Here is a 24,813-nt window from a genome sequence, read left to right as displayed (position 1 = left end):
CCACCTCAGTGGCAAAGCCATCAGGATTGCAGGTGACCCCACCCACCCATCTCACAGCCTCTTCAGCCTGCTGCCATCAGAGACTGAGACGGAGTCTCCGGGCCAAATCCAGCAGGCTCAAGGACAGTTTTTTCCACCATGCTGTCAGGAGACTCAACTCCCTTCCTGCTCTACCGTCACTCCCAACTCTGACCACCCTCCCCCTCTGCCTTTGCCCCCCCCACCCCCGTTTTTTTCATCCTGTAAATACCCAAGTGCCTTAATTCTTGATTGTTATTTATTTTATGTCTTTTTTATTTTATGTCTGTTAAATTGTTGATTATTTTATGTCTTGTTGATTGTTTTATTTTTATGTCTTTTTAAATTGTTGATTGTTTATTTTATGTATTTTCTATTTATAGAAAATTTATTTTTTATTGCTAGTGTGCACCGTGGGTCCGAGAGGACTGAAGTTTCATCTGTGCTGTATGTCGTGTATGTATAGCATACTTGACAATAAAGCTGACTTGACTTGATGTCCACAAATGGGATCCTTGTTTATGTCCCTGGAGAGTCAAAGTCAAGGTGAGGATGTAATGCAGTCCCATGTTGACTGCCTGCCTATTCACTGAGCCCTAAGATAGTTCTGTTTATACTACTTTCTAGAGTAGATTGTGACTACAGGAAGAAGCGTGTAGTGTAGTGGCCGTGCTGACAGTCCACACGCAAATTGAAGGTATGTGGATGTCCGCTCAGAGCCTATGCGTATAATCTTTGATGACGAAAAACAGATGCTCGCATACTTGGATGCAGGGGAAGATGAACTAGAGTCCCAACGCAGTATGGAGGATAGAGCGATAAGTGTCTGTAACAATGGTCCAGTGTTCGAGGCATTTTAACCAAAACTAAATTGGTTCGAGACCCGAACAGTGAACCAAAAAGTAACAGGTTTTCCTTTTCATTTTCTTCAAATGGTTAAAAACTAGGTGCTTAAATCGTAACGGGGCCCTGTCAGTGGAAAAGTCCTACCTTTGGTGGTATTCTTAAGATTCTGGGTGGGTCAGACATTTGTTGAGGGGATTTTTTGATCCATCTGCCCAGGGAACGTCTTATGATCTAATTATATATATATATATATATATATATATATATATACATCATCCCTGACCACAACTCAATTTGCCTGAACCTCAGTTTGATCCTGTAGAAAATTTGCCATCATCACAACTTTCTTTTAATACTTTTAGTAACATCATGTTATGTTTCCTAAAGTAAACTTTATTGAGAAAGTGCGTTTGAAACCAGAGTTCTATGGTGCTGAACTGCAAACACTGCAGAAAAATTTAAAAGAGGAAGTAACAATAAATCACCAAGATCGTTGGACTAATGTTCGTAGACGGCCCCAGTCAGTCTTCAATGGCTATGGGATACAATAGTTCATTAGGTAGTGCCAGTCCACGTAGTGCTTTTTAGGTCATTTTAATAATTTTCTATTCTGCATTCAGCCAATAACCAAGGAAGGCTACACTGGTAAAATTTGTGATCTACATTTTTTATTAGTTAAAAGTTTAGCAGTCACATTTTGGACCAACTGAAGCCAAGACACAGAAGAGCATTAATCCTCAAAGTTGTGCAGAGGCTGTTCTCTTCCATTACTGACCTGCTGACACGTGATGGTGTCACATGAACTTGGTGTGAGATCATAAACAATACGCAAGGTTTGGGGAACCTTGCAGAACAGGTCTGCCCACACGGTAGCGATCATGGCATCTAACCTACTAACTTTATGCACAGAAAACGTGTATGTGGATGTTTCTGGGGCTTTGCTGTAAAAAGCACTAGGAATACAAACTTGACAGGATTAATTGTGCTTTTATTCTCCAGTTACATCAGTAAGACATTTTTCATGTTGTAAGTGTTGCTTGAAGATGGTGTATGCAAATCAAACTCAGACCAACTTCACTGTTGGACTGCAGTATGAGGGGTTACTGGGAAGACTGTTTTCCTCCACTCTGACTACAGTACCATGCTGTGTATTTCTCTTTATTAATGGGACCATGTTATTCACCTTGAGGAGTAAATCTGTGTTTCGTGAGACCTCTCGTTACATTCTTCTGTTTAACCTCCTTTTTGCAGACACTGTATTACTGGCACTGAGTCAGTTTCTGTACCTACTGGCTTCTTGCACAATAACACTGTCGTATCCTGTGTGTGGTGTTATTACCATGCTCACCAATCTCACAAATGAAGTCTCTCCTCTTACACTGGTGGTGATGTGTCTGGAGAGATATGTAGCTGTGTGCTACCCACTGAGACACGCTAGCATTGTCACCATCAGAAACACAAACATGGCTATCATTGTGGTTTGGGCCTTCAGTTCACTGAATGTCTTTATTCGAGTTGTTTTGCTGTTAGATTTTCCATTTTCAGACCTGGACACTCTGCAGATGACCGACTTTTGCTCTCACCTAGCCATGTTTCTTAACCCAGTGTCTAATATTTATGACAAAGCATACACTGGTTTTCTGTTTACTTCAGCTGGTGTTGCAGTTATTTCTTCCTATCTCGGTGTGGTGATAGCAGCCAGGTCAGCCTCCACAGACAAAGCTTCAGCCCGTAAGGCTCGTAACACACTGCTGCTGCATCTGGTGCAGCTCGGCCTCACTCTCTTGTCAACTATACAGAACCCGCTGCTCATAGCTATCTCACAAATTGTAACAAGAATAGTAATTGTGCGTATACAGATTACTTTGCATGTGTGTATTTTCCTTTTCCCAAGATGTCTGAGTGCTTTCATCTATGGCCTCAGAGACCAGACCATCAGACCCGTCCTCATGTTCAATCTCTGCTGTCGACTGAAACGCTCCGTCGTCCCAGCGAAGGCTGAGAAGTCGAGCTTGGTTAAGTTTTCGGGGAGACCTAGGTTAGTCACAATATCTGGCTTCAGTTGTTGAGGAAGAAACTAAAAACACCCTTTTATATTTTTGAAAACAAGAAATGTTCATTTGTTAGAACAGGATATGCCAGTATTCATAGGAAGCCACTGAGGCTGCATTTATCTCTCTCAAAAGATCTATATCACTGTGTGGGACTCATTCTGAATTTATTACATTTTAATCATTCAATTAAAGTTGTTTTGCTGCACCAAATAGATTTACATTTCATTTATGACTAAAACAAACAACAACAAACAAGCATTCATATCCTCAAACACAACTCAAAACTCTCTAGAACAGGGGTCTCCATTGTAAAAAATACCCTTTTCCTAACACTTGCAATGACGTGTACAAATGGGTTCTATTGAGTCAAAACATTTAAATACATTACTGAAAGGTTTTTACTAGTTAAAAAGTATATTGAGACAAGCCTTTATTACATGATCTGAGTTGAAACCTTAGTTTTTTGTTCTGTCCTTCTGCATTCGCCATTCACTCTTCAAGAAAGTCATTCAGCCACATTGAAATATGTTCCATAATTTAATTAAGCAAATTAAAAGATGAACTTTTGAGTGTAACTTACATTTAAAAAAAGTACAACAACAAACATCCGCTCGGCTTGGAACAAGTCAGAATCATGTGTTTCAACCGGTGTTTTATTTATTTCATTCTACATTTCTACCGACTCTTTCTATGCAAACTAAAGTTTCAAACAGGCTTTACGTGTAAGCACACACCTCGCCAAACACAGAAAACAGCTCTGAAAAAGTTCTCCTTAAAAACAATATGGTGTGTTTAGGGTTATAGTATGTTTAGGGTTTGTAATGGCAATCTTTAAGAACCTACACAACCCTTTGACCTGGTCATTGTAAAACCATTCATCTATGGCTATTTTGTTTCATCTTGTTATATTGTTTTCTCTGTTTTCGTCATCTTACGTCTGTCATATGCACCAGTCTTAATGTTGGAATGTTTAATGTCTTGCAATGATGCAAATAATAATATTAATTATTGATTATTCTCCCTAAGTTCATTAAACTAAAGCCTGTTTTTAAAATGTAAGCACTGAAAGGTACTAATACTTGTCTGTGGGGCCTCTTGCCAATTGTCTTCCTCTCTCTTTGTAGCCACCAGACTTTTAACCAGAACCAGTCGTCGGTCCCACATTACTCCTGTTCTCGCATCTCTTCATTGGCCTCCTGTAAAATTCGGAATCAACTATAAGATCCTACTGATTACATATAAGGCACTTCATGACCCACAGTTACATTTCAGATCTCCTTGTTCCTCATTCCACTCCTCGACCACTTCGCTCCTCAAATCTTGGCCTTTTATCAAATCCCCGCTCTAACTGCAAACCTAAAGGTGACCGTGCCTTTGCTGTTTTAGCGCCAACATAGTGGAATAGTCCTCCCTGTTCATTTAGATTCACTGAATCTGTGGACTGTTTTAAGCAGCTTTATAAGCCTTTTTATAGATCTCCTTGTTTGTTTTCTCATCTGTCGTCTCTCTTTTAATGTATCCTTTCCCCTTGTTTTATCTTCCTTATGTTTGTATTTACATGCTCCCTATGTTTGTTTGATTGGGTATGATTATGCATGTACATATTTATGTGTAATACCCATATGTATGTTTGTTGTTTGTAAAGCACGTTGGACCTCTGAGTTAAAAAGGTGCTATATAAATAAAGCTTTACTTACTTACTTACTTACTTACTTACTTACTTATGTAGCCTTAAAAAGGTTGGAGACCCCTGATCTAGAACTCAGTTCCATCATCAGAGATAAGGGTTGGACACAATAATATTAACACTTAATGTTAAATAATGTACTCCAAATAAATAAACAAATAAATAAATAGCTCTGAATAAATCTTCTGTGAAGCTGCAGCTCAGATTGTGTCAGAGAGTTCTTTCTGCAGCCAATGTTCGTGTTGGTGTTTGAATTTTAATCTTTTATGATTCTCTCACACAGTAGCAGCCTTTATAATTGAATTTGTATGTACAGTGCAGTCAGAAAGTATGAAGACAGTGATGTCTTTATACATTGTTTTGGACCTGTTTCAGCACTGTGGAGGTGGGTGTGGTTTGCACTCAGCTGCAGGAGAGAGAGGTGTGGGGAAGGCTTGTGAGAGCAGCACCAGGTGAGTTGATTACCTCAGCTGCTAATCGTTGCCTAATCACTCTAACCCTTTATCTTGCTGTAGTGTGCTGGACCTGGGAAGGGAGATGTTACTGAGAGCGAGAGCAACAGAGTAGCGGAACACATTGAGTGTTGTTTGTGTTGGTAACAGCGGCACTTAAATAAAAGTTGTAAATAATGTTATAAGGAGTACGGTCTAGACCTGCTTTATTTGAAAAGTGTCCTGAGATAACTTCTGTCATGAATTGGTGCTATACAAATAATAAAATAAAATAAAATGTAATTGAAAAAATTTGAAAACTTCTAATGTTTTTGTTTTAATCTGTACTGGCTTAATTGCTAAAAAAACGTATTACCTAAGACAGAAACAGCCTACAGTCATCGGAAAAGAAAGCGTGGTTTGGATTGAGACGATCCATCCAGCAAGATCAGAATGACTAGACCACCACAGCGGGTTCTGTTGCCCCAAAAGGAAAGGAAGAGAGCCAGATAGGAGCCATGCTGGACCAGCTTAGACTTAATGCTGCTAATGTAAAGTTTTGGAGGAAAAGGAAATCAGCCTGGCCAAATAACGAGAAATCAGAGACTGTTGCAGCCAATCTTTACAGAGACCTGCTCCAACATCCTGAATCCTCGACTGGCAGACCACATTTGGAGCCGATAGAGCCCCAGGACAAGAGGAGGCAGACTCCATGATGCTTGGTATTCAAATGCATTGAGTACTGTGGTTCAGAGGTAGAACGCCTAGTCCATTAATTGGACTCCTTGCTGCAACCCCAAATTTCTCCAGGTGCTGCGTCATTGGTGTGTGAATGTGAATGAAAGAGTTAGGTTTAGGGTTGGCTGTGTGAATGGGTGAATGTGGCATGTAGTGTAAAAGTGATTAGCCATCGAACAAATTCAACCAGATGCAAATTCAAAAGACAACCTGCACAATTTTTTACTGTATGTAGATAACTGAATGTATTGGTTTGTTTTATTTACTGATGATCTTTTTCTATGTATAGCATTAAGGAACTGCATTGTTATAAAACCTTGTGTAGTATAATCAGTAAATTAATAATTCAGTAAAACCGGTTCCTATAAATGTATTGCTGTACACGTAATTAGCAATGAAAATTTTTGTATAAAGTATATGCTTGTATGCAAGCTATGATTAATTCAGCAAAATACATAATGACGAAATAAACCATAGCAATTCAACCTAATTAGAAATGGGTGTTGTTCAATTACCTAGTCCTAACCTGTTTACCATGTGGACATGTGATGGTGTCATGTGAAATGGGTGTGAGGACAGAGCTCATATATGACGTGCTGGTAGGCAAACCCTGCAGACCAGCTCTGCTCACTCAGCACTCTAACCTGCTAAATGTCTACAGAGGGAAGGTATATTTGCATGAACTTGACTCTGCTGTTGGTGTTAGATCTTCATTGTTATAGGAATACAAACTGTGTTATTTTTCCAATGACGTCAGTAGGTTAATTGCTTCTCCAGAATGTCGTACAAAAATCAGTTTCCAGCCAATGTCACTGGTGAGCAGCAGTATCAGGGATTACTGGAGAGAGTGTTGTTTTCCACTCTGACCACAGTACCGTGCTGTGTGTTTCTCTTCATTAATGGGACCATGTTATTCACCCTGAGGAGTAAATCTGTGTTTCGTGAGACCTCTCGTTACATTCTTCTGTTTAACCTCCTTTTTGCAGACACTGTACAGTTGGCACTGAGTCAGTTAATGTACCTAACTGCTGCTAGCAGAGTGACACTGACATATCCTGTGTGTGGTTTTCTCAACATGGTTGGTGATTTGTCAAATGAAGTCTCCCCTCTCACACTGGTGGTGATGTCTCTGGAGAGATATGTAGCTGTGTGCTACCCACTGAGGCACGCTACCATCATCACTATCAGAAACACAGCAGTGGCTATCATTGTGGTTTGGACCTTCAGTTCCCTAAATGTCCTCATTCGAGTTCTTTTGCTGTTAGATTTTCCATTTTCAGACCTGGACACTCTGCAGATGAGGGACTTTTGCTCTGACCTAGCAATGCTTCTTGGCCCAATGTCTGATATTTATGACAAAGCATACACTTGCTTTCTGTTTCTATCAGCTGGTGTTGCAGTTATTTCTTCCTATATTGGTGTGGTGATAGCAGCCAGGTCAGCCTCCACAGACAAAGCTTCAGCCAGTAAGGCTCGTAACACACTGCTGCTGCATCTGGTACAGCTGGGCCTCAGTCTCTCTTCAACCATTTACAGCCCAATGCTCATAGCTCTTTCAAGAATTGTAACAAGGATAGTGCTTGTGCGCGTCCAGAATGTTTTGTACGTGTGTGTTTTTATCTTCCCCAGATGTCTGAGCTCTCTCATTTATGGCATAAGAGATCAGACCATCAGACCCGTCCTCATGTACCACCTCTGCTGTCGACTAAAACGCTCCGTCGTTACAGCAAAGGCTGCGAAGTAAAGCTTTGTCAAGGTTTTCAGGGAGGCCTTCATTAGTCACAATATCTGGCTTCAGTGGTGAAGCAAGACTGAAATTTAAATCACAGTTTCATAATTTTGAAAACAACAAAGGTCAGTATTGCTTGAAATGTCCTGAAAGAATCCTGTTTTTTAAATGATTACACACACACACACACACAAATATATATATATATATATATATATATATATACACCTACAACCAGCAACAGATTTGAAAATGATGTCAGTTTGTTTAAGTTGCTTTGATTTTACTTTCTCCTAAAATGTTCTAACATGTAGTTCTACCATGTATTATTGTGGGTAAAATGCTTCAGCAGGGGACACTTTATGCCTTTACTCGGTAGATAGCAGTAGAGAAAGATTAGAGGAACTGAAGAGTAAGAGATATTTAACAAAGATGTTGTGGGCACCGACATTCATTTGGATTTTTATCATTTTGATGTGATTATATACTGAATGGTGTGTTGTATAATAATGAAATTGATTAAAATCATATGGTTCATAAATGTAATTGTTGATAATAAATTGATTATTATCTAGTCAGACATAAAATGCATCTTGTCCCTCTGCTGCACCCATCTGCCCTGCTGATAAGAGCCTTCTGAACTCTACACACCGATCTATTCAACTTATTCTTCTTTGTCTGCTGTTAAATTACATTTTAGATGTTCTGGTAAAGGAAAAGCGATGTTGCAAATGTGAGAATATTAGATTATTAAAGGATTTTTAAATTACATTTTAATTTAAATTTACTTTATTTATACAGAACCTTTAATTCAAACATGCAGCCCAAAGTCCTTCACATAACAAACTGAAACAATACACTAAAACAATATGAACAACAGTAGATCTCTATTTGAAAAGTGTCCTGAGATAACTTCTGTTATGAATTGGCGCTATACAAATAAAATTGAATTGAATTGAATTGAATAGATCAAATTATATTATAAATGTTTATGGAAAAAAACATCAGGGGGACAAATAATGTAAAAAAATAAAATTTAAAACCTAAAAACTAAGTCTATAACATTACACACACAGTAAAAGCCAGATTAAAAAGATTTTTTAAATTCCCTTTTAAAATACTGAGAGACCTTATTATTCTGATATCCAGAGGCAGTGAGTTCAGCACTCCCACTTTTAAGGCACACGTAAGGAACATCTAAAAGAAAGGGGACCTCAGTGATCTGGCTGAAGTTTCTTCTGTATGGAGGAGCAAGGTCATTTAAAGCTTCTTAAAAACATAAAAGAACAAGACAGCTGTGCAAAAGAGATATTTTAAAAATATATATATTTTTAACTACACATTCATGTGTAGAGTAATAAGAAATAACTAATACAGTGAGGAAATACACTAGATGAATCTGCAAAAAACTCAGAATAAGATGACACAGATAGCTCCATAATTCAAATCTCAAAAGACAAAGTTTAATAAATAAACAAGACATAAATGAAAAGTATAAATAATATTCATAAGAAAATATTCTTGTGATTAAAGAGAGTTAAACAAAGGGAATACATCATCTGAAAATATGTTGACGATATGATGTGCAGACTTGATCCAGAAGTTGGAGACACAGTGTCTGACTGTTGATGATGATTGTAGAACAACTAAACCTAAAATATATTGTGAAGATTGGACATGCATTTACCTTTTGACCTTACGTCCACTTCCTGTTAGCCAGAGTGCATGTATTTGGTGGTTGATGCACTGTACTGCATATATGTGTGTGCGTTCTTGTAAAATAAATAGTAAGGGGATGGATGGGGCTTTGGTGGAGATTAGAGTCTTGGATATGTCAAAGATTAGCAACCACAGGGTGACCGTTAGATGTCAGGGTGGCAGACAGACAATTGCAGGAAGTGTTCTGGTGCATGGGAGTCTCATGAAGCTGTAGAGGAAGTGGATCTGCAACTGGAAGGATGTTCCTGCTCGCCCTCCATTCAGTGACCAGGTCTGAGATAGCCCTGTCGACGGGGGTGATGTGTCGGTCTGGAAGGGGCACCAAGCCCTAATTACCAAGTTTAGAGTAAGATACAATGGTGATGGGAAATAATTCAAGGCAGATTACATCACCAGTTACTGAGCTGTTCTGATGGTGTCACGTGAACAGGGCGTACAGCAAACCTGGTGTACAAGAAGAGAGGGCAGGCAGACCAGCTCTGCTCACATGGACAACAAGCACAAACTCTAACCTGCTCATTATCTGTACAGGAATGCATGTGGGTGATTTTGAGATTGTATGGATCTGACTTGGCACATGTGCTTCAAATGTGTTTTTTTGTTTTCATTGTTCTCAGATGACAAACAGAAAGTGATTTAATGGACTTCTACTTCTACTAAATGCTTCTCTGAGATGTCGACTCAGTCTCAGACTAACGTAACAATTGGACTGGGGTTCCTGGAAAGAGTGATGCTTTCCACTCTGACTACACTACCATGCTGTGTGTTTCTCTTCATTAATGGGACCATGTTATTCACCTTGAGGAGTAAACTTGTGTTTTGTGAGACCTCTCGTTACATTCTTCTGTATAACCTCCTTTTCTCAGACACAATCCAGATGTCACTGAGTCAGTTACTGTACCTGCTGTCTGCCTGGAGATTAAGACTGACGTATCCTGTCTGTGGTCTTCTTGTCATGTTTGCCGGGCTCACAAATGAAGTCTCCCCTCTCACACTGGTGGTGATGTCTCTGGAGAGATATGTAGCTGTGTGCTACCCACTGAGGCACGCTACCATCATCACTATCAGAAACACAGCAGTGGCTATCATTGTGGTTTGGGCCTTTTGTTCACTAAATGTCCTCACTCGAGTTCTTTTGCTGTTGGATTTTCCATTTTCAGACCTGGACAGTCTGCAGATGACAGATCTTTGTAATTCACTAGTCATGTCTATTGGCCCAATGTCTGATATTTATGACAAAGCATATACTTGTTTTCTGTTTACTTCAGCTGGTGTTGCAGTTATTTCTTCCTATATTGGTGTGGTGATAGCAGCCAGGTCAGCCTCCACAGACAAAGCTTCAGCCCGTAAGGCTCGTAACACACTGCTGCTACATCTGGTACAGCTGGGCCTCAGTCTCTCTTCAACCATTTACAGCCCATTCATTTTACTTATCTCAAAAATTGCCACGAGATTAGTACGTGTACGTATGCAGAATTTTTTGTATGTAGTTTTTTTTATTCTGCCCAGATGTCTGAGTTCTCTGATCTATGGACTCAGAGACCAGACTATCAGACCCATACTTGTGTACTATTTTTGCTGTCGACTGACACTCTCACCCCAGTCAAGGCTGAGGCCTAAGATAAATGGAGTGAATTAACCTCTCTATATGTTTTTTGAACTAATGCTTGTTGTTTTTTAGGTTTAACTATTAATTTGTTAGAATTTCTTGAAACACACTTATAGAATCTGTTCAAAATTATCATTCAACCAAGAAAAGCTGTTAATCACAAATATTTCACTGTGAATCTTATCGTTAAATGTGTGATGTAGTTGCAGCTCTTATGTATCTAGGGCAATTTCCTCAAACCTTTCAATTGCAGTAAATATGGGAGCAGTAACTATATGTTTGTGGCATAAAAATGAAATAAAGTAAAATGATATTAGATGCATATGAAGTATTTTGCTTTATTTCTGGTACTAAAATACACTATTACATGTTTTTTGTCCATTTAAGCTCAGGTTGTACATTAACTCAAGTACTGTACTTAAACAAAAATTTGAGGTACATTTCAATGTTATGCTACTTTATACTTCTACTCCACTACATTTCATAAGGAAATATTGTAGTTTTAACTTCACTACATTTATCGGATAATTTTATTTACAAGTTACTTTACAGATTATGATTAATGATCTAAAATAAAACAAACAAATCAATTATTATTAAATATTATAAAATAAGACCTGATTTTCAGAGGGAAATTCACAAACTGCACAACAATATGCAAAATGATTCAAATAAGTTTTTTTCAGCAGCAACATTAAAGTAATTCAGTCAAACGTTGTTAAATCTTGGAAACCTTGTATCTCCAGTTTGATGATAACAATTTGTATTCTTTGTTCAGGACATGGTTGGGATGACAAACAATGTTGTTGGCCAACCTTTATGTATTAATATATCGTAAAACTTCCAATAAAAGCAGGGTCCCTAATAGACACAGGCCCCCATTACAAGCCGGATGTGGCTACATGTTTTGACAAATAAACGCAGGCCTCCAATAGAGGCCTGGTGTGGATTTTATCTAAATTATTTCAATGTATAAAACCTCTTAAAACCCACCGGGTCGTCCGCTTGAACGACTTAAGGCGTTTAGATCACATACACAAAGATACGGTAAACGTTTAAACGTCTGTCAATATGGACATAATGCACATCGTTAGATCAGTTAGATTCTCCACTGTTCAATCCTTCAATTCATTTACACAAACTATGGACACCAACGCGTAATTCATTCAGACTTACCGGTAGCATGGTAAACGAGAGACGGAAAAAAAGAGCTGACTTCCAACTTTTGAAGCGATCATAAAGTCCGTACGGTCTATGTCCGTTCCTCCATTGTTTATATTCCTTAAGTCTGTAAGGGTCCACCGATCAAACGAATCAATGGGTTTCATTAAATTAGTCAGAGTTGTGAATAATATCATGTGAAGTCTGTTGCTCACTGTCTGTTAACTGTCTGTATGCTGGCTGTCGTAAATCTTCCGCTGCGCTGCTGTAAAACGACGTTCACGGTCGAGTGTCATGGGGGCGGCACCGAGAAAAAAGTACGACCTGAAATTAAAGCTGTCCGTTGTCAAATTTGCTGAACAAAACTCAGGAGAAGCAGCAGCAAGACATTTCTCTGTTGATCCAAAAAGAGTGAGAGAATGGCAGAAAATTAAGCTGAACAACAACGTCTGTCGGAGGAAGACAGTAAAAGGGCCAGACTGCGCGGTGGAGGGAGGAAGAAGTCTAGTGAAGAGCTGGAGCTACAAGTGTGTGAGTGGATCCACAGCATGCGGGCACGACACCTCAGAGTTTCCCGCAATATGATCAGGAAGAAGGCTAAAGAAATTCATGCCACAGTGAGTGACAGAACTGATGTGGAAGTCTTTGCTGCTAGTGCTGGCTGGCTTGATACATTTCTCCATCGCAATAAGTTGTCTGTCAGAAGACGTACAACTGTTGCTCAGAAAGACGCCAGGCACTTCACTGGGAAGCTGGTGAATTTTGTCACATTCACAACGCGTTTGATTGAGAAAAGGAAGATACAGGCGAAGACCATCATAGCTATGTATGAGACGGCGGTCAGGTTTGATATGGTTGCCTCGACTATGGTGGATACGAGAGGTGCGCGTAGTGTTCCACTTGAAACTACGGGCCACGAGAAGAGTCACTTAACCGTGGTGCTGGCTGCGAAAGCGGACGGGACAAAACTGAAGCCTTATGTGGTGTTCAAAGGGAGTGTCAGGGAAGTCTAATGCAAAACATCAGTGGAGTGATGGTAGCATCCTCCAAAAATGGCTGGATGAATGAGGATTTGACTGCAGACGGCTGAGAAAAGTGGTGGGGAAACTAAACTTCGGTCCTCGTCTGCTGGGATTCTTACCGATGTCACATCAGTGCTGCCACCAAAGCGGAGCTCAAGTGGGGCTACAACGTAACCATGGCTGTCATACCTGTAGGTTGTACAAAATACATCCAGGCCTCTGATGTCATGTGGAATCAACCATTCAAAGCCAGTCTGCATGAATCGTATGACAACTGGATGGCAGGGGATTCGGACAAGGAATATACACCACAGGTTGGAATATGAGAGCCCCAGCTCGGCGCTTACTCGTAGCCTGGGTCCTTAAAGCGTGGAACAAGCTGGATGCGGAGCTGGTGAAAAACTCCTTCAAGATGTGTGTGTGTGTGTGTGTGTGTGTGTGTGTGTGTGTGTGTGTGTGTGAGCCCGCGTGCATTTGTGCGCGTTTCTGTTTGTGTGTACTAGTAAGATGATGACGGAATATTGTCCTTTAAGGTGTGTGTGTGTGTGGCTTGACAGATGTTAGCGAGGACCACCTGGTCCATTGTTTCAAAGAGGGAGAGCCATGCACATCAGGGCGAGAGCTGTTATCTCAGGCAAGACAGGGAGAGCTGGTTGAAGTTGGAGAGGGAGAGGAGGGCGATGACGAGGAAGAGTTTAACAACAAACTGGTAGTTCAGGATGACGATGATGAGGACATTTAAACTTTGTCACATAGTACATCGTAGCCTTTAATAATCTGTTTTCTTTGTTTAATTTTGATGTGTTCTGAATGACCATGTAGCCAGGATTTGGCTATTATTGATCAGCCTTTGGTCTACAGTGTTACTATATTATGGTATCTGCCTCACATACCAATATGCTTTATGTTCCTTTAGTTCCAATATTTTTTAGGTAGGCTATGACGTTTGTTAAACAATGCAAATACAGTACCTAAAGATTTTAGCATTATTGTTGTTAAAAGGCATTGTGGTCTACCTGACTTTTTGTTTTTTACATACACCACTGATTTGTTAAAACCTGTGCAAATAAAACCTGAAATACCACAACTATGGTAAAACCTTCAGCTTTCATTCTTTCTAAGGTGCTCTCTCTTGCTCTCTCTCTCTCTCTCTCTCTCTCTCTCTCTCTCTCTCTCTCTCTCTCTCTCTCTCTCTGCGCACGAGATTGGCCTAGATGCGCTGTCTCTCGGAGCTAGATTAAGTGAATGATTTGTAATTCATATTTTGTTTGACATCCTAATTTTTTTTTTTTACAAGTAAGATTGATACTGCTTTAAATAATCAATAGTATTTCCCATATTTGGTGAGCAATAATTTTGTGGTAAATTAATTAAACGCCTGTCCCTAATAGATGCAGGTCCCCAATAAAGGCAGGGTGCATTCAGTGATTTAAGCAAATAAACGCCCGGGCTATTATTAGAAGTTTTACGGAAGTAGGCTAATTCAAAGAGACCCTCAAGTATTTGCCCTACAGTCTTTGCAGTATGTGAGCACGTTTTCATTTGGTGGAGCAGTTTTGACAGTCCATTGTACATAAAATTTGTTTGCTGCCTCCTGACTCTGTCTAATGGTGAGAGTTTAAAAAGGAGGCAGAACCCACATTCTATGAATAGCAAATACTGCCATTCAGCACCTGGTGTGGCCCTTCACACTCTACAATAACATGCCAGGAAGCATCCAGACAGTTCCAATCCAATCCAATGCAACTTTATTTGTTAAGCACTTTAAAACAACCAAAGTTGACCAAAGTGCTGTACAGGAGAATAAATAAGACATCATAAATAAAAGACATAACAGCTCACATGAGGCACAAAATTACATATAAAATACAACAATAAAATGAAAAGACATAAAACATGAATAAAAATAATAGCCATGCAATACAAAGCAATCAAAATAAGAAATTAAATCAAGTAAATAAAGTCGACATCTTACTAGGTGTCAAAGGCCACAGAGAAGAGATGGGTTTTAAGACGGTTTTTAAAAACAGACAGAGAAGAGGCCTGTTTAACGCACAGAGGCAGATCATTCCATAATTTAGGAGCAGACACAGCAAAGGCACAGTCCCCACTGAGCTTCCGCTTAGTTTTAGGCACACTCAGGAGCAGCTGATCATCTGACCTGAGAGAGCGGACGGGTATATAGGGGTGTGGAAGCTCAGAGAGGTAGGATGGGGCAAGACCATTCAGGGATTTAAAAGCAAATAAAATAATTTTAAAATGGATCCTAAATTGAATAGGCAGCCAGTGGAGTGAGCCTAAAATGGGGGAAATGTGCTCATGTTTACGTGTGCCAGTTAAAAGACGTGCAGCAGCATTCTGTACCATCTGGAGACGGGCAATGGAGGACCCACTAACCCCCACATACAGTGCATCACAGTAATCCAGGCGAGTGGTAACAAAGGCGTGGATTACCGTCTCAAAGTGCTGCCTTGATAGAATTGGCTTTATTTTGGCCAGCTGCCTCAAATGGAAAAAGCTTGATTTGACAACAGCCTTGATCTGACTGTCCAACTTAAGCTCAGGGTCCACTTTAACCCCTAGGTTTGTGATGCTAGGTTTATTATACTGGGCCAAGGAACCCAGATCTACAGGGGCCTAGGGGTACCACGTCTTTTTATCATTGAAATTTAAAAAGTTCAGAGCCATCCAGGCCTTTATGTCGTCGAGGCACTTAAGTAGCAGTCTGACAGAGTATTCATTTTTCTTTTTAAGAGGCACATAAATCTGACTGTCGTCTGCATAAAAGTGGAATGAAAAGCCGTGCTTCCTAAGTATGGAACCAAGTGGGAGCAAATAGAGAGAGAAAAGGAGAGGGCCAAGAACTGAGCCCTGTGGGACCCCACACGAGAGAGAAGCAGAGGAGGATACAGGGTCTCCTAGGCTGACACAGAAAGTTCGATCAGCCAAGTACGACCTGAACCACTCCAGTGCTATGCCCCTGATGCCCACCCACTGCTTCAAACGTGAGATCAGTATTTCATGATCCACTGTGTCAAATGCAGCAGTTAAATCTAAAAGCACAAGGATAACACAGTCACCAGAGTCAGTTGCTAAAAAGATATCATTAAAAACTCTTAAGAGAGCTGATTCGGTGCTGTGCAGGGTTTTAAAACCGGATTGGAAAACCTCTAGAATATTATGTTCTTCCAGAAAGGCCATTAATTGACTGTGCACAATCTTCTCCTGGATTTTTGAAAGGAAAGGCAGTTTGGAGATAGGCCTGAAATTAGCAAGAACTGCAGGATCTAGAGCAAGTTTTTTAATCAGAGGTTGTACTATTGCATGTTTAAAATTTTCACGGACCACACCTGAGGTCAGACTGCTATTTATGACTGCAATAACAGATGGTCCTACAGTGGGGAAAACCTCCTTAAATAGTTGAGGGGGGACAGCATCATTTGGAGAACCTGAGGGCTTCAGACCAACAACCTCCTGTAAAAGGAAAAAGTCACAGGCTCAAAATGGTCAAAGACAGCAGAGCAGGGGACAGAGATTGAGGGGTCATAGGCTGAAGGTGAGATTTGAGCCCTAGTTGAAGTGACCTTATCAATAAAAAAGTGAGGGAAGTTTTCACACACAGCAGGGGACGCCTCCATACAGGCAGTCTGTGGGGCATTCAGAAGTGAGTCAATAGTGTTAAACAAGACACGAGGCTTGTGACAGTTTGACAGGATAATATCCGAGAAATGTTTTCTTTTAGCATCAAACAGTTTTCTGATAATGACGACAGCAGTCCCTTAACATTTGAAAAGACACCTGCAGTTTGTCCTTCCACTTGCGCTCAGCTCTATGGCACTCACGTCTGACTGCATGAGTCATGTCATTTAGCCAGGGCTCAGATTTTGTTTTAGGCTGCCTGGATTTTAATGGAGCCACAGTGTCTAAAACAGTTTGGCAGGTGGAGTGAAACCATGAGCTAAGCTCCTCTGTATTGCACACAGACTCAGGAAAGATGGAATTCTGACTGAAAGCAACCGAGAACTGAACAGCAGTGGAAGGGTTAATAATGCGACAGCGCCGAGCAGCAGCGCGAGGTTTAACTGTATGACAGGCAAGAGCAGCCTCAAATAATACAGGTATATGGTCAGAAAACACTGCGTCACATATCTCTAGGTTAAAAACGGGCCAACCATATGATAAGACAAGATCAAGTGTGTGTCCGTGTTCTTGTGTGGGTCCAGACACAGATTGCACAAGATTAAAAGAATCAATGAGGTTTAAAAAACGCTTTGCCATTGGCTTATCAGGACAACACACGAACATTAAAATCCCCAACAATAAGAACACGGTGATATTTAGGCATGATTTCAGCCAGGAAATCAGAGAAGTCATTTAAAAGTCCTTATTGTACTTGGGAGGCCGATAGACCACAGCACACAACACTGTGTGGGAGCGACCAAGCTCAAATAAGCTCAGTTCAAAGCTGGTGAAAGAGGATGACAGCAATAGCTGCTTACATTTATAATGACTCTTATAGACAGTCGCTATTCCTCCTCCTTGGCCCGAAGTCCGCGGGGAGTTAAAGTAGCAGCAATCATAGGGTAAAAGTTCAGTGAAAGCGCTGGATTCACTAACACTCAGCCATGTCTCAGTCACACAGAGGAAATCCAATCCTCGGGACGTGAAGAAATCCTTTAAGACAAAAGTCTTGTTCGCTAGTGATCTAGCATTTACCAGGCCAATCCTGGCAGGAATCGGCGTTGGCTGTGCGGGGAGCCCAACACAGAGGCTGCAAGTTGCAGTGATTCACCCCGCGCCAGCGGGGATGAGGAGAGCCGGGGGTGACGTTGGAGTCCGGTATCTGCTCGATGATTGCAGGGATGTAGAGTTTAAACCTCCTCTTCATCATCCTCCGTTTAACCCCCGCTCTGCAGCCTCGCCGTCTCCTCCTCAGCTTCTCAAGTATGGAGGGTCTCTCTCCAGTCAGGATGCTAGGGTACCTCAGGGCGATCATCTGGTTGCGGGTGTAAACAATGCGACTCCCCGTCGCCATGGAGACCAGCGTAAACAAAAAATAAAAAGTGCTCAAATCGCCGAAAAAGTATTTAGGCGACGTGAACAAAGTAGTAAGAAAGTATGAAAACAGTTAAAAAAAAAAACACAGGCTAAAAAGACTGAAAGCACACTAAAACTACAACAATGATAGGAGCTGCCATAACAGGCTGCCATTGTCGCCGGTGCCATTCTGGAATTGTTGTCCGGAGGTCTTAAATATATTGTAAAGAAGACATTTTATGTCAACAACTATTGAAGCTCAGGCTCCTTTAGACACATTCTGCAATATCCTGGCCAAGGTATGCTTTGAGATCTGCCAGTGGGTTAGCATTGTCACAGAGGTTATTTCCCACAAGAAACCAGGTCAAGTAGCATAGCATCTAATGATTGCTCTCTTTGTCAGGAGCTGACACTGGACTGGACTAAGATGGAACTGCATCCCAGATACCCTGGGCTACAAAGGGTGCTCTTCCTTTAGCACCAATACCCCCATTATGCGCAGCATTTTACAGATCCTGCAACCAATATGACCCACTTGTCTATACCTGTCTAAACACAATTAGGGCTAAAGTCTTAGTCCAGGATGTGTGGCACACCCAGAGGGATTGGATGAACCAAGACATCCAGCCATATAGGGGATGAAGCAGGCAACACCCATGTTTCCTCTGTCATGGCGAGGTCCAAGGTTGCACCAAAATGTCAGGTTGGTCTTGCTGACCAGCTAACCCTGCCAATATAGAGAGTAATTTCCTGGAGTGATTCCACCACTGTACTTGTCTTACTCAAGTCTGAATTCTGCTGGCATGAAGTATTTGTTGGAATACAAATTGCGGAGGTCCTAGACCTGATAATAGGCACTGACTGGAGGTACTGCAAGAAAATCCCGTTCATGGCATTACGTATGGTAGAACTCTACAGGAACTTGCTCAACCTAATCAGTAGAGTGCTGGACCATCTTTCTTATCTGAACCAAAAGATCAGTGGGTGGCAGCTTGCTTACCAGCAGCCATTCCACAACCTATTGAGGACCAGGAGTTGAGGAAAACTGCTAAATGTTATAACATTTGTTTGGTGTAAAGAAATGCTCTCCCGAACCCTGCAGAGTCCCAAATGTGGGAAGACCTGACTACCCAATGCATACACCTGGACCTGCCGTCACGTTTGGAGGTCTAAGCATTCTTTAACTCTTATTTTGCGCTGATGCCTGTCTTGGCCAAGACTCCCTTGAAAAAGATTTTTCCATTGTCAATAGGACCTCTCCTGGTTAGAAAAATGTTAAATACAATTAAAAAATTAGCCCTGAGATGGTTCAGACCCAGACAGGGAAAACACTTTGAGATCCTGGCAGATAGAGGTATACATTTTAACGCAGGGGAAACTAGGCTAGAGAAAGCTTTATGAGTCATGGAGCTTAAGCTTCAGAACCAACCATCAGATCAACAAATCTCCTTAAGTTTAATTACCCAGCTGGTCCTCACTCAGTCACTGAAACTGTCCTGTGAATCATTCGTGTTGAGGTAAAGGGAACTATTCGAGATTACCTACCAAGCCTTCAGCACAGAGAGAAATAAAGACAGAAGCTGGAAATCTTTATTTTGATTTATTTCTCAGTATTTGCCAAAATTATCATTGTATTATACGGTACAGTGTTTTATCTTTGAAGCACCTTGTAAGTCTCACACTGAGTGAGACATGATCACATTGACCAGGGTGTTGGGAAATAATAGAAGACAGATTACATCACCAGTTACTGAGCTGTTCTGATGGTGTCACGTGAACAGGGCGTACAGCAAACCTGGTGTACAAGAAGAGAGGGCAGGCAGACCAGCTCTGCTCACATGGACAACAAGCACAAACTCTAACCTGCTCATTATCTGCACAGGGAAAATGCATGTGGGGGATTTGGTATTTTTTGGATCTGACTTGGCACATGTGCTTGAAATGTGTTTTTCCATTTGTTTTTATTGTTCTCAGATGACAAACAGAAAGTGATTTAATGGACTTCTGTGTCCTGTTAACATCAACAGGTTAATCTTTCTTATGTCTTAAAGGCTTCTCTGAGATGTCGACTCAGTCTCAGACTAACGTAACAATTGGACTGGGGTTCCTGGAAAGAGTGATGCTTTCCACTCTGACTACACTACCATGCTGTGTGTTTCTCTTCATTAATGGGACCATGTTATTCACCTTGAGGAGTAAACTTGTGTTTTGTGAGACCTCTCGTTACATTCTTCTGTATAACCTCCTTTTCTCAGACACAATCCAGATGTCACTGAGTCAGTTACTGTACCTGCTGTCTGCCTGGAGATTAAGACTGACGTATCCTGTCTGTGGTCTTCTTGTCATGTTTGCCGGGCTCACAAATGAAGTCTCCCCTCTCACACTGGTGGTGATGTCTCTGGAGAGATATGTAGCTGTGTGCTACCCACTGAGGCACGCTACCATCATCACCATCAGAAACACAGCAGTGGCTATCATTGTGGTTTGGGCCTTTTGTTCACTAAATGTCCTCACTCGAGTTCTTTTGCTGTTGGATTTTCCATTTTCAGACCTGGGCAGTCTGCAGATGACAGATCTTTGTAATTCACTAGTCATGTCTATTGGCCCAATGTCTGATATTTATGACAAAGCATATACTTGTTTTCTGTTTACTTCAGCTGGTGTTGCAGTTATTTCTTCCTATATTGGTGTGGTGATAGCAGCCAGGTCAGCCTCCACAGACAAAGCTTCAGCCCGTAAGGCTCGTAACACACTGCTGCTGCATCTGGTACAGCTGGGTCTCACTTTCTCTTCAACCATTTACACCCAATTAATTTTACTAATCTCGAATACTGTTTCGAGATTAGTACGTGTACGTATGCAGAATTTTTTGTATGTAGTTTTTTTCATTCTGCCCAGATGTCTGAGTTCTCTGATCTATGGACTCAGAGACCAGACTATCAGACCCATACTTGTGTACTATTTATGCTGTCGACTGACACTCTCACCCCAGTCAAGGCTGAGGCCTAAGATAAATGGAGTGAATTAACCTCTCTATATGTTTTTTGAACTAATGCTTGTTGTTTTTTAGGTTCAACTATTAATTTGTAAGTATTTCTTGAAATACACTTATAGAATCTGTTCAAAATTATCATTCAACCAAGAAAAGCTGTTAATCACAAATATTTCACCGTGAATCTTATCGTTAAATGTGTGATGTAGTTGCAGCTCTTATGTATCTAGGGCAATTTCCTCAAACCTTTCAATTGCAGTAAATATGAGAGCAGTAACTATATGTTTGTGGCATAATAATGAAATAAAGTAAAATGATATTAGATGCATATGAAGTATTTTGCTTTATTTCTGGTACTAAAATACACTATTACATGTTTTGTGTCCATTTAAGCTCAGGTTGTACATTAACTCAAGTTCTGTACTTAAACAAAAATTTGAGGTACATTTCAATGTTATGCTACTTTATACTTCTACTCCACTACATTTCATAAGGAAATATTGTAGTTTTAACTTCACTACATTTATCGGATAATTTTATTTACAAGTTACTTTACAGATTATGATTAATGATCTAAAATAAAACAAACAAATCAATTATTATTAAATATTATAAAATAAGACCTGATTTTCAGAGGGAAATTCACAAACTGCACAACAATATGCAAAATGATTCAAATAAGTTCCATCTTTACCAGCAGCAACATTAAAGTAATTCAGTCAAACGTTGTTAAATCTTGGAAACCTTGTATCTCCAGTTTGATGATAACAATTTGTATTCTTTGTTCAGGACATGGTTGGGATGACAGACAAATGTTGTTGGCCAACCTTTACGTGTTATTATAGTAGGCTACTTCATAGAGCCCCTCAAGTATTTGCCCTACAGTCTTTGCAGTATGTGAGCACATTTTCATTTGGTGGAGCAGTTTTGACAGTCCATTTTACATAAAATTTGTTTGCTGCCTCCTGACTCTGTGTTGCTACGGTCTAATGGTGAGAGTTTAAAAAGGAGGCAGAACCCACATTCTATGAATAGCAAATACTGCCATTCGGCACCTGGTGTGGCCCTTCACACTCTACAATAACATGCCAGGAAGAATCCAGACAGTTGTCCGGAGGTCTTAAATATATTGTAAAGAAGACATTTTATGTCAACAACTATTGAAGCTCAGGCTCCTTTAGACACATTCTGCAATATCCTGGCCAAGGTATGATTTGAGATCTGCCAGTGGGTTAGCATTGTCACAGAGGTTATTTCCCACAAGAAACCAGATCAAGTAGCATAGCATCTAATGATTGCTCTCTTTGTCAGGAGCTGACACTGGACTGGACTAAGATGGAACTGCATCCCAGATACCCTGGGCTACAAAGGGTGCTCTTCCTTTAGCACCAATACCCCCATTATGCGCAGCATTTTACAGATCCTGCAACCAATATGACCCACTTGTCTATACCTGTCTAAACACAATTAGTGCTAAAGTCTGACTGGAGGTACTGCAAGAAAATCCCGTTCATGGCATTACGTATGGTAGAACTCTACAGGAACTTGCTCAACCTAATCAGTAGAGTGCTGGACCATCTTTCTTATCTGAACCAAAAGATCAGTGGGTGGCAGCTTGCTTACCAGCAGCCATTCCACAACCTATTGAGGACCAGGAGTTGAGGAAAACTGCTAAATGTTATAACATTTGTTTGGTGTAAAGAAATGCTCTCCCGAACCCTGCAGAGTCCCAAATGTGGGAAGACCTGTCACTTGTGAGGGTGTAGACAGCTCTCTCTCGCCACCCATCTTCATCTTCACCATCAAACTAGGCATCCGGGTGAAGAAATGCTGGGCCATCCATTTTAAGTGTCTGACTACCCAATGCATACACCTGGACCTGCCGTCACGTTTGGAGGTCTAAGCATTCCTTAATTCTTATTTTGCGCTGATGCCTGTCTTGGCCAAGACTCCCTTGAAAAAGATTTTTCAATTGTCAATAGGACCTCTCCTGGTTGGAAAAATGTTAAATACAATTAAAAATTAGCCCTGAGATGGTTCAGACCCAGACAGGGAAAACACTTTGAGATTCAATTCAATTCAGTTCAATTCAGTTTTACTTGTATATCACCAATTCATAACAGAAGTTATCTCAGGACACTTTTCAAATAGAGCAGGTCTAGACCGAACTCCTTATAACATTATTTAAAGAGATCCTGGCAGATAGAGGTATATATTGTAACGCAGGGGAAACTAGGCTAGAGGAAGCTTTATGAGTCAGGGAGCTTAAGCTTCAGAACCAACCATCAGATCAACAAATCTCCTTAAGTTTAATTACTCAGCCGCTCCTCACTCAGTCACTGAAACTGTCCTGTGAACCATTCTTGTTGAGGTAAAGGGAACTAGTCGAGATTACCTACCAAGCCTTTGGCACAGAGGGAAATGAAGATAGAAGGTTGCAAATCTAAACAAAGGCCAAGTCATGAAGCACCATCATGAAGTCCTTAAAGTGGTTGGTCAAATTACCTCCTTCCTGGACCAACTTCAGTTTGCTTCAGTTTTCAGATCAAATTCGGTCAACAGACAATGCCATGGTCCTCATCTACTCCTACTTTCACCAAAGGAACACACTGTCACATGTGGCTCATTAACTATAGTTCAACAGTCAGTACCATTGTGCCCTCTAAACTCATCATCAAGCTCGGAGATGTGGGATTCAGCACCGCCCAAATCTCCAACACCATGATCAAGGTTCTTGATGACACGATGATCATTTACCTGATTACCAGCGAAGATGAGACGGCCTACAGAAAAGAGGTCAGAGCACTTTTGTGAGCATAACAAAGGAGCTGATTATGGACTACAGGAAGCAACAGGGAGAAGGACGTGCCCCCATCACCACCAATGGAACTACGATGGAGAGAGTTCAGGTTCCTCAGGGTTCACCTCTGCAAGGACCTGAGCTGGACTCACACTGACACCATCACAAAGAATGGCTCTTCTTCCTCTGCAGTCTGAGGATGTTCAACACGGACTCCAGGACACTTTGCAACTTCTACAGATGTACCATTGAGAGTATCCTGACTTGGTTTCATCACCGACTTTGCACCACCTTCAACCGTAAGGCTCTACAGAGGGTGGTGAAAACTGCTCAGTACATCACCCGGATTAAAGCTGCTTTCCATGGAGGACCTCTACACCCAGTAGTGGAGGAATAAGGCAAACAGGATCACCAAAGACACCAATCACCACAGCCAAAACTAGTTCTGCCTGCTGCCAGTGCTACCATGTGGTCCCACTACACTAGGCTCCAGGACAGCTTTATCCAGCAGCTCATAAGACTGTTGAGCTCTTAACCTGTAAAGCTCATTAATTTGTCACTTTACTTTGTTTTTTTACAGGTTAAATTATCGCAATATATACCTTTTGAACTTCCTGTTCACACCTGTCCATATCCAGTGCTCTTTAAGCACAACCTGTCTACATACAGTTTATTAATTCTATCACAGCTGTTCACCAGTATTATGTTTTAATTTTATTATAGAATGTGCTGTATTTTTAACAGCCACTTATACATTTTTTATTTTGATTTACTCCTCAGTATTTGCCAAAATTATTATTGTATTATACGGTACAGTTTTTTTTAGCACCTTGTAAGTCTTGAGTCTCACACTGAGTGAGACATGATCACATTGACCAGGGTGTTGGGAAATAATAGAAGACAGATTACATCACCAGTTACTGAGCTGTTCTGATGGTGTCACGTGAACAGGGCGTACAGCAAACCTGGT

General features: G+C 40.8%; 4 protein-coding genes across 4 annotated transcripts; all 4 read left to right on the top strand.

Moving 5' to 3' along the window:
• The first annotated feature begins 1,645 nt into the window (after positions 1–1,645).
• Positions 1,646–5,356, top strand: LOC127360356 (odorant receptor 131-2-like). The gene has a single exon (XM_051394753.1). The coding sequence runs from the start codon at positions 1,908–1,910 to the stop codon at positions 2,931–2,933; it is 1,026 nt and encodes a 341-aa protein (XP_051250713.1). The 5' UTR covers positions 1,646–1,907; the 3' UTR covers positions 2,934–5,356.
• A 1,042-nt stretch (positions 5,357–6,398) lies between these two features.
• Positions 6,399–8,274, top strand: LOC127360363 (odorant receptor 131-2-like). The gene has a single exon (XM_051394760.1). The coding sequence runs from the start codon at positions 6,553–6,555 to the stop codon at positions 7,516–7,518; it is 966 nt and encodes a 321-aa protein (XP_051250720.1). The 5' UTR covers positions 6,399–6,552; the 3' UTR covers positions 7,519–8,274.
• A 1,431-nt stretch (positions 8,275–9,705) lies between these two features.
• Positions 9,706–11,147, top strand: LOC127360364 (odorant receptor 131-2-like). The gene has a single exon (XM_051394761.1). It carries the CDS (start codon positions 9,896–9,898, stop codon positions 10,859–10,861), a length of 966 nt encoding a protein of 321 aa, XP_051250721.1. The 5' UTR covers positions 9,706–9,895; the 3' UTR covers positions 10,862–11,147.
• Positions 11,148–19,841: 8,694 nt separating this feature from the next.
• LOC127360361 (odorant receptor 131-2-like) lies at positions 19,842–21,367 on the top strand. Its single transcript, XM_051394758.1, has one exon. It carries the CDS (start codon positions 20,114–20,116, stop codon positions 21,077–21,079), a length of 966 nt encoding a protein of 321 aa, XP_051250718.1. The 5' UTR covers positions 19,842–20,113; the 3' UTR covers positions 21,080–21,367.
• Positions 21,368–24,813: the final 3,446 nt, after the last annotated feature.

This window comes from Dicentrarchus labrax, unplaced genomic scaffold, assembly GCF_905237075.1.
Source record: "Dicentrarchus labrax unplaced genomic scaffold, dlabrax2021, whole genome shotgun sequence".
In the NCBI taxonomy this organism is placed as follows: domain Eukaryota; kingdom Metazoa; phylum Chordata; class Actinopteri; family Moronidae; genus Dicentrarchus; species Dicentrarchus labrax.
This window is presented reverse-complemented; position numbering and strand designations above follow the sequence as displayed.